General features: G+C 33.1%; 2 protein-coding genes across 2 annotated transcripts; both read left to right on the top strand.

The window, feature by feature from the left end:
* Positions 1 to 1382: 1382 nt before the first annotated feature.
* On the top strand, positions 1383 to 3478 carry LOC108740428 (erlin-1). Its single transcript, XM_018474740.1, has 6 exons — positions 1383 to 1667; positions 1746 to 1859; positions 1926 to 2006; positions 2058 to 2166; positions 2254 to 2558; positions 2615 to 3478. Exons 1-6 carry the CDS (start codon positions 1662 to 1664, stop codon positions 2969 to 2971), a joined length of 972 nt encoding a protein of 323 aa, XP_018330242.1. The 5' UTR covers positions 1383 to 1661; the 3' UTR covers positions 2972 to 3478.
* A 1801-nt stretch (positions 3479 to 5279) lies between these two features.
* On the top strand, positions 5280 to 9371 carry LOC108740435 (SET domain-containing protein SmydA-8-like). Its single transcript, XM_018474745.1, has 7 exons — positions 5280 to 5375; positions 5430 to 5547; positions 5615 to 5828; positions 7163 to 7501; positions 8086 to 8312; positions 8371 to 8718; positions 9048 to 9371. The coding sequence occupies exons 1-7, from the start codon at positions 5364 to 5366 to the stop codon at positions 9299 to 9301; spliced, it is 1512 nt and encodes a 503-aa protein (XP_018330247.1). The 5' UTR covers positions 5280 to 5363; the 3' UTR covers positions 9302 to 9371.
* Positions 9372 to 9873: the final 502 nt, after the last annotated feature.

A 9873-nucleotide genomic window follows, 5' to 3' on the forward strand; every position in this document is an offset into this window, starting at 1 on the left:
TTTCGTGAATAAAGAATACTGGGTTAGTGTTCACCTCAATAGCAAGATTTCTGTTTTCGTTAACCGAAGTTACGTTGTTGTTCATGCTCTCAAGATTCAAGTTTTTAGATTAATCTCTTCAAAATATACCATAGTCAATTAGTTTTCAATGTTGTCGCCTGGTAAGCAATATCAGATATTCGGCTACACTTTCAGTATTCCGCACAGAAAGAAACACTCCTGTCACGAGTGCCAAGCCCCCCAAACTCGAGCGAAACCCATGACATGAAACAATGCCAATGGTCGATCAAGCGTTTTCGATTGGCAGAAATTGTTTCGCAAGAGAATATAGTAGCTGAAGGACAATCAACACTCAGAACCACTTTCGACAACGGAAAATAATGAAAACTTTGTGAAAATGAAAAAAACCAAAACGAGTTGTTCGTGTTTGTCCAATAAATAATCGCTGATTCCTAGAAACTATATTTAAACACTTCCGCAGCCACCATACAGCCTCCATGTTGCTCCTCCAAACTTCATTTCTCTTCTCATGACTCAAACGGGCTATGAAACTATGACACCACGCCTCGATCCAGGCTCATCAAGGAGATAAAATTCCTGTTTTTAATTTGTTTGTAACAATTCTATGCGGTTACATCTGATTTTAGACACGTCATCAAAGCTTTTTCTTTGTTTAGTTGTTCCTCGAGGAGGGGAAATCTTCAAAGAACACCCCCTTCAGGAGGTGTAGTGTCAGATTTGCCGAAGCGCCTACTGACTAAAATCCCTCCTTAAGTAGGAACTCACAACTGGGATACTCAGCGGTTTCCTAATTTACCTTGATGTAAGTTTTCTTGTGGCTTTCCTAATCGTGTGGAACAGTAACATTCTACAATGGGTCATTTATCCTTCTGCTATATTTATTTCAACCGTCTCGTCTCATTCAACTAGTCCACCTCTTCTTAACCACCAACACCATTCACTGCCCATTTCCACGATTCCTTAAAAAGTATGAAGAGGGCCTTCCATTTATGACCATGACTAGTTCAGGTCGGTGGAATAATCTGCCCACGATCTAATGCTGGTGGGAATAATATAAGTTCAATAAGTTTTTTTAACTGTAAGAATCCAAGTTCCTTAGTGTGTTTGATGTGTCTATCCAAAAAGTTTTTTATTTACATAGCTTCTATAAGCTTCAGTTAAAACTAACATGGATATATGCCATGATCTCCGTACACATATTTCAATTTGTAATAAGGGATGAAATGGATCTATAGCAGCATTAGAGAAGCAAAGGTCCAATAATCTACCATTTGGTTAGTTAATTTGGGATCATTTGCTTGAACATGACAGCCGTTTCGGTTATAACCATGTTATAACATTATCTATGGTTCTATCCTTGATTTGTGTTAACAATTATTTATAGTCAACAATCAAAAATGATTAAAAAGACTAAAAACTTATCTATGCAAATAACATAGCAAAACCCCCGAAAATCCGTGTACTCGGTGGATATAGTAGAACAGCTGAATCCCCTTTCGTTCTCTAATTTTTTAAATTAATTAGTAAACAATGTTATTCGACAGGTGATTATTAAAGATAACTCATAAAGGTTGAATTTTGAATAAGTATGTGTATGTGACGAAACTAAAAAGTGATAGAAATTTCCACAAAACCCGAAAATGCCGGTAAAATTTTTAAATTAAAATTTTAATTTCCTGAAAAACAAAACATCAACAAGTTAAATAATTAAATTTAATTTTCAGATGTCTCCTCTTACAGAGCACATACTTATAGGTAGCATACTCATGACCTTTTTTATTATGTTTCATTATTCATTGCATCGTATTGAAGAGGGTTATGTTGGGGTCTACTTTAGAGTAAGAATATACAAGAAAACTGTCTGCTGAATTTTTAATATTTTAATACTATTCTATATTGTTAAGGGTGGAGCACTCTTACCATTTACAAGTCAACCTGGATACCACATGATGATACCCCTACTGACTGTGTACCGACCAGTTCAAGTAAATGATGTTGCAGTTATATACGACGTGCTTTAATATATTTTTTTACAGGTGACTTTGCAAACAGATGAAGTAAAAAATGTACCATGTGGAACAAGTGGAGGTGTCATGATTTACTTTGATCGTATAGAAGTAGTGAATATTTTACAACCTGCAAGTGGTTTGTTGATTACTGCTAAATACTGAATAACAATTACTTAATTTGTTTTTTAACAATTTGCAAATATCTGAATATTTGTTGTAATAGTTTTAGATATTGTGCGCAACTACACAGCAGATTATGATAAGACATTGATATTCAACAAAGTTCATCATGAATTGAACCAGTTCTGCAGTATTCACACATTACATGAAGTATACATTGATTTGTTTGATCAGATTGATGAAAATCTTAAGATAGCATTGCAAAAAGATCTTAATGAAATGGCTCAAGGCCTTAAAATACAAGCAGTACGAGTCACTAAACCAAAAATACCAGAAGTGATTAGAAAAAATTATGAATTGATGGAAAGTGAAAAGACTAAACTTTTAATAGCAGTTCAGCATCAAAAGGTAAAAGTAATTTATACATGACTTTATTTTGTTATCAAATGGTTTCTGTACTGTAGGTGGTAGAAAAAGATGCTGAAACTGAACGAAAAAAGGCAATTATAGAAGCAGAAAAAAAAGCCCAAATTGCAAAGATCCAGGCTGAGCAGAATATAATGGAAAAGGAATCTTTAAAAAGAATTGCACAAATAGAAGATGAAATGCATCTGGCACGACAAAAAAGCCATACTGATGCAGAATCTTACCGTGTCCAACAACAAGCTGAAGCCAATAGACTTCTCCATACAAAAGAGTACATTGAGCTCAAGAAATTTGAATCACTGTCTCAAAATGAAAAGGTTTATTTTGGACCTAACATACCTCAAGTGTTTTTGAATAGTCCATGCCATTCTGATAAAAACAAAGATTTAAACTGAAATGCATTTCAACTTGCAAACTTACAAAGTTTACAAAACCAAAATAATTTTTGCAAACAAGTGCCATTATGGTAAAAATTTTTAAGTACCCCTTCTCAATTTTATGTTGCTAATATTTCAATAGAGGGCTGGTATTTAACCTAAAGAAGTGTTTCCTATGCCAAGTGAACATGGAACACCTTTTTACACTTCATTCTTTTGAAGTCCCTTCTATATTTATTTATTTTTTTCATTTTTATTAGTGGTATATAGTTTTGGCATCTATTTTATTTATATAGTTTGATAATTCTGTAATTTTCATTTAAGCATTTCAACTTTATGTTTATATTAGTACTGTCAGTCTGGCATTTTTCTAAGCATCTTATCATCTGTTGATGAAACAGTAATTGTACTTGTGAAATGTTAGTTGTATTGAATGAACATTTGTTGTTAAACAGAAGATGTAAATTTTAATAATTGTTAACAACTATTTTATACCATCCCACACAATAAACAATTGAAACATAATTTCCCTTTTTTTATATACATGGTAGGGCCAATTTCAAAAAATATATGTACTTGTGGTGAATAAGATAAAAATTCAACATTTTAATAACCAGTAATCTAATTAAAGAAATTTTAAAACATCCACTGATAAGGATTCTAACTGTCTTGGCAATAAAAGCTTATAAATTATAAATAATTTCTTAAACATTGAATGTGCATATGTTTCACACAAGCTATATGACGTAATTTAACAATAAAATGGATAAATATGATATTTTAGCTTCTTATGAAGAGAATTAAAGATAATATGCTAATAATGACGTTAAGCTTTAAAGGGGTTGTTGACCCCATACTTTTAAAAACTGTCAAAGTCTCAACAATTGTCCAACAATGGAAATAGATATCAAAGAGAAAATAGTGCCAACAATATGGCTCCCATCCTGAACACATAGAGTTTCAAAGGGTTGTTGACCTTGTACTTTTAAAAACAGTCAAAATCTCAACAATTACTCAACAATGGAAATAGATATGAATGAGAAAATAGTGTCAAAAATATTGTTCCGATGCTGAACACAAATTTTTTCAGATGTGAAATTATATAATAAAAATACAAGGAATAAAGTTGAATACCTAAAAGTAATGAGGACATTATTTAGTTAATAACGCCTATCATCAAATTATAATAAGCAAAATGCAAAATTACAGATGACTAACTTAGGGCAAAACGTTAACGGTTGTTTTTTAAAAAAATAAATGACTTTTAACCCCTTTTGGGTTTGATTTCACACTGATTATATTGTAAATAGGGGAAGAATTTGATAATATCGAAAAACTGCTTTTTTAATTATTTTTATGCTATTAAGACAAATGAGCTTTAAAGAAGTTTTGTATGTCTATCTGTCTGTCTGTTAGGGTTACTCTTCGAAACGACTGAAACAATTTTGATAGGGTTTTACAATAGCGAAGAGGAAGTTTTCAGGAGTTATTTTGGCTGCTTATTTTCATTGTTTATTGATAATAATTATATTTATTATAAACAATTAAAAATAGTTTCACGCAGTATATTACATAAAAATTATTTCTGCACGGTAAATGTTCATATTTGTCGAACACCTTAAAGTAAAAACAACATAACATTTTTATCTTTGTTTTCTTAATTTTTCAAATTGGGTAAACATCCACTGTAATAACGAACTTTGGCAGGAGGGTGCAAGGAATTGCAGTTGTACCACTCTGTCATGAAAGAAAATACAGCCAAAATGGCTTTGTGTGTCGAAGAAAATCGATTATTCAAAGAAGAAATGCTTTGCTATCAGTCGGGGACCCTTAAATTTAGCATCCTGTTTTTCGAAAAATTTTGAGCTTTCTGGTATTGACTCCTAAATTTTAACATTCGATTCTTAGCAAATTCTTTGAGCTCTCTCAAAAATTACGATACATATCTTCATCTCTGCTGTCCAACACGCGTTTCACAAAAACATGGAATCATTTCTCACTTCATTGAGATCGTTCAGGTCACTGATGACAATATTCAATATATTTGATTTGCACAGTGGAAAAAAGGGGTGTATGATAGGTACTTATCATTAATAATTTTCTGAACACCTATACTTAAAATTATAAGGATGCACTTCCTTGAAAATAATCGTGACGGCGTCCATGATACACCCTGTATGGAAAGCGTCCTGACCCGGGATATAAATCTTGGCAAAGACCACATTATAAACGCAACAGGTTTTAAAACGAATTGTTCGTTTCGACAAAAATAGATTTATTCTGGATAAGTACCGAAAGATCTGGACCGAAATAATGCTATAAATACTACGACGATGTTTTTCTCAGAGAGTCGTCCAACAATAAAATCAAGAGAGTTTTGTTTGATTGTTTCAAAGTGCGAGAGTGCAAAATGGCTCAACAAGTAAATCTACTGGCTAAACATTGCCACTTTAATAAATATTTTTGCTACTTGTAGGTTTTATTTGACATACAAAAGAGTGATAAGTGTGGAAGATATGCGACAGCAAGCAAGAATTTGGCGGAAGGAGAGACGATTTTTTCCGAAATTCCGTTTGCTTTTGGTCCTAAAACAGGTATTTATTTATGCCATGATAATAATTAACGATAAATGATGGGCAACACAAGATATTTTTAAATCAGACAGTCCAGTGGTTTGTTTGGGTTGTTGCACCCCAACTGACGGGTCAATCTTGTGCTCGTCTTGTCAATGGCCAGTTTGTGGTCCAGAATGCGAACAAATTCCAGCTCATAAACAACAAGAATGTAAAATATTTTCTAAAGAAGGAGTAAAATTTCAGAGTGTGTCTGATCCGACTGATATCTGTCCCCAAATTGAGTGTATTACACCCTTGAGGTAAACAATCTTACATATAAAAATACTTACGAACTTATACCTACATATATACAATCCAGATTTAAGAAAAGAAGTTTGACATGCATGCATAATTAACAATATTAGTGCTTTAGGTTTTCAAAAAGGTTTTGTAAACTAATAACGGAAGATTGATGTATGCAACCTTGGAAACTACAATTGCTAATGTTTCACCTGCCAGGTTATGCGAATTTTTTCAAAGTCTAAACAAGCAAGAAATTTTTTCCTTGATTGAAAAAGTTCCTAGAGTGTTTGACGAAACGTTGGCAGATGTAGAATATAAATAATTTTCTTCTAAATAGTTCAGACCTCTCATTGGCTGGAGTTGCGAAAGTCGGAACCCTCAGAATCGCTGGGGATTTTTCGCGACTTGAAAGGGAATACCTAGATTAGATTACTGTTCGCAAATAGTTAAGGATGTTGGATGCTCTAGTTTTAGGGAAATCGGAAGATTAGTTCGGGATAGGAAAGAGTGGAGGTGCGTGTCTGATCAGTCTTTTAGGACTGACGACCTTATGATGTTGATGATGATGAAAGGGAAGAGGGTGAAAAGAAATATTTGTACTGTATATTGCTTTGACATTTGTATAAATATAGATAATGTGAAAATAAGATAAGATAAGATATCTTGGACTCGGAAATCATTATTGTTCGTGTTTCAGAATTAACGAATTCTACACTATGGTTCACGATCCTTTGGATGCATCCATGACTCTAGATTATGGTATTCTCTTTGCAACAAAAAATCGGAAAAAAAATTGTTTTCACCCCCTTCGCTTTCTTGTCGCCAAAAATCCTTTTAATTTAATTGAGGGTTCCAGTTTTCGGAACTCCAGCCTTCCCATTTTTACTGATTTAAGCATCAAAACTTCTACAGAAAAATGCAAAATTAAATATGACTAACTAAGGGCAACACGTTGACGGTTGTTTTTTAAAAACTAACTAATTTTTTAACCCCTTTTGAATTTGATTTCACACTGATTATATTGTAAATAGGGGAAGAATTTGATAATATCGAAAAACTGCTTTTTTAATTAGGTATTTATATGCTATTAAGAGACAAATCAGCTTTACTAATTTCACAGTCAAATTTCGAAAATAATACAAGACGATTTCAACAATCCATTATTATGTGTTTAGTTCCACTATAGGTACCTATGTAAAATATATTTAGGACCCATTTTACGTTGCGGAACTCTTACGTCCAAATACGTTGAATAGTTGAAAGGTTCTCACAGTTTGCGAACAGATAAAATCTAATTCTTTACCAGAGCGTTTGTATTAGTATCTACATAGACTATGCAATTCTATTCAAGGGTTTTACTGACATTAGAAACGAATTCAGAACGATGGAACAAGGAAGTGGAGATGATGGAATCTCATTCGGAAGAGAGGAAGACTAAACCGGTTTGGGAATTTAATCAGATAAACGTGGTGAACTTTCTAAGAGGACCATGTAAACTGGACAGATTTGACGAGGACCTTATACATAAAGTTTGTGGCATCCTTGATGTAAACGCGTTTGAAGCAAGGACCCAGTCGGGTTACAGTATAAGATGCTTGTATCCGAAATTGGCCATATTGAATCATAATTGTGTCTCGAACATTACCCACTCCATAGAATCGACAGGTGTTGGGGACGAAAACGATTTTAGGTTTGTTATAATTGGAGTTTTTGTTTTTGATAGTGTTATTTATTAACTTCATCCTTTTGGTTTCTGAGTTCTGCAGTGATTTGACATTCGGATTGTCTTCTTCCAATAAGCTTTCCAAAGGTTGGGAAGAAAACAACTTAAATCACAGCAAAACCCAGAAACCAGAAAGAAATCGTTAGACTCTGGGCATGAAAACCTACTATGAAGCATCGTATATGTACTCGATTCTTTATGTTGTTCCTTTTCTGCTTTTTACCTAATAATTGACATGTTTATATTACTTATTAATCAATTATGTAAACTAATGGGTGTATACGTGCAGCTTTTGTTCCGATTTATTGTTTACGACGATTCGCTTATTTTTACGTATAACAAAAAGTAAGCACGTTCCGATAGGCTAAATATTTCAATTGTTCGATTCGTTAACAAATGCTCATCAAATAACAGGAAACATTAAATTTTTCGTAAATGGTCAAGTCATATGGGTTCCTTATTACCTACTGATTATTAATATTTTTTTAATTGGGCTGTGGATTCTCCAAAACAGATAAATAGTCGTTAATGATAGAAAATTTAATTCTTAGGGTTAATGTAAGGGCGAACGTAGCCGTTAAAAAGGGAGAAGAATTGTGTTCAAGTTACACTTATTCCCTATGGCCAACAATAGTTCGCAGGGAGTTTCTTAAAGAAAGTAAATATTTTGAATGTTGTTGCAAAAGGTGTACCGACCCCACTGAATTAGAAACGCATATGAGTAGTTTGAAATGTAATAAATGCGACAATGGCTTAATTACATCGATTAATCCTTTAGGTAAAATATTACAAATGAATCAGTAAAATAAATGAAAAGCTTGATATATTACGGTTAGATGACAGTGCAATTTGGAAATGTTCTCATTGTACATTCACGACGCCATCGGAAGCAGTTAGGAAAGTCTTTGCAAAAATTCAGTCGGAAATTGACGAAGTAGAATATCTAGAAGGTGGACAGGCTATAGAACATAGAGAACAATTGTGCAGAAAGTATAAGTCTGTTCTTCATCCCCGGAATGCTTACAACGTGATTCTCAGGGTGGCATTGAGCCAATTGTACGGGAAGATTGATGGCTATAGTTTGGAAGATTTACCTGATTTACTACTTGAAAGGAAAATGGAGATGTGTAAACTGGTTCTTCAAGTCGCCGATGTCATAGAACCAGGATGTTCCAGATTACGGGGTAAAATTTCTTATTTTTTCCCACATTTACAAGTACATGTTATTATTTTGGTTTTCTAATGTTTATGATTAAATTCAGTGAAACTCGTTTTAGAAAAACAAAAAAAGAAACAAATTTCTTTAACAAAGGCAGTCTCTCTTTTGTTTTGATATTTGTTCTCGAGTTCTCGCAATAAATGTCTTCATCACTTTTCCGGAACTCATTTGTTTTTCTAACCCTTTGAAATGTTCATAGTTGGCATTGGCCAATAAGTGAGAAAATTATAACAATTTTGCTATTCTTGGAATCTCTTTCTTTTTAATAAAATGCCCTAATAATTAAATGTCCAGGCTTAACTCTTTACGAACTCCATGTTCCATTGATTCTGCTCGCCAAAAATCAGTACGCAGCTGGAGAGATAGATAAAGATGGTTTGAGGAAAAAATTAAATGAAGCTATAGAGGTGTTGGAAAAATCAGTTAAAATTCTTTCTTTAGAACCTCCAGGTACTACAGAAGGAACTTTAGGTCAGATGGCGAACCAAAATTTGACTCAACTCAAAGAAAATTTAGAAATCATGATCGAAACTGCTGATCAGTATTAGAACGTTACTTTATAATGACGGTATTAATGTATTAAAATAATTTAAATGTTTAATAAACAATCTGAAGATACTTAATAATTGCATTTTATATGAACCCGAACTTTGTGAAACATTAATTCAATGTGTTTAAACAAAAGATGCAAGTTGAAAGAAAGACAATCGTTGTTAACAATCAGAACAAATGCTACTACGTATTTTTTACGTATCATACTGAAATATTCGAAATGTTGCTTCGATTTTTTTTGTCAAAGGAGTTATTTTCTCATGTTTGAAACATTTTACGTCAAATATTAATCATCAAATGCGGGTTCTTATCGGTATTGATAAAAACACACACTTGAAAATTTTTTATTCATTAGTATGATAATGGTGTAATGACTAATAAACATAATTGTGCGTTACATGAAATGTAATTGATTGTTGTTCATTTTTTCATTGTATACACATCCACAAGCTTGGATGCATGTACAATGTACAGTTCACACACTCGTATGATAAAACGAGTCATCGGAAGTAACACTAAGTGAGCTTCAAAAACAATACAAGGGCGATGCCCCAACAGCCATAAACGA

This window comes from Agrilus planipennis, unplaced genomic scaffold (genome assembly GCF_000699045.2).
Source record: "Agrilus planipennis isolate EAB-ADULT unplaced genomic scaffold, Apla_2.0 scaffold251, whole genome shotgun sequence".
NCBI lineage: Eukaryota > Metazoa > Arthropoda > Insecta > Coleoptera > Buprestidae > Agrilus > Agrilus planipennis.

Bases quoted from the DNA above. Each gene is read 5' to 3' on its own strand.
- LOC108740435 (XM_018474745.1), top strand. The intron at 7,502-8,085 runs GTTTGTTATAAT...TTTAATTCTTAG, and splicing joins GGGGACGAAAACGATTTTAG to GGTTAATGTAAGGGCGAACG. The intron at 8,313-8,370 runs GTAAAATATTAC...TATTACGGTTAG, and splicing joins TACATCGATTAATCCTTTAG to ATGACAGTGCAATTTGGAAA.
- LOC108740428 (XM_018474740.1), top strand. The intron at 1,860-1,925 runs GTAAGAATATAC...TATATTGTTAAG, and splicing joins ATGTTGGGGTCTACTTTAGA to GGTGGAGCACTCTTACCATT. The intron at 2,167-2,253 runs GTTTGTTGATTA...TTGTTGTAATAG, and splicing joins TATTTTACAACCTGCAAGTG to TTTTAGATATTGTGCGCAAC.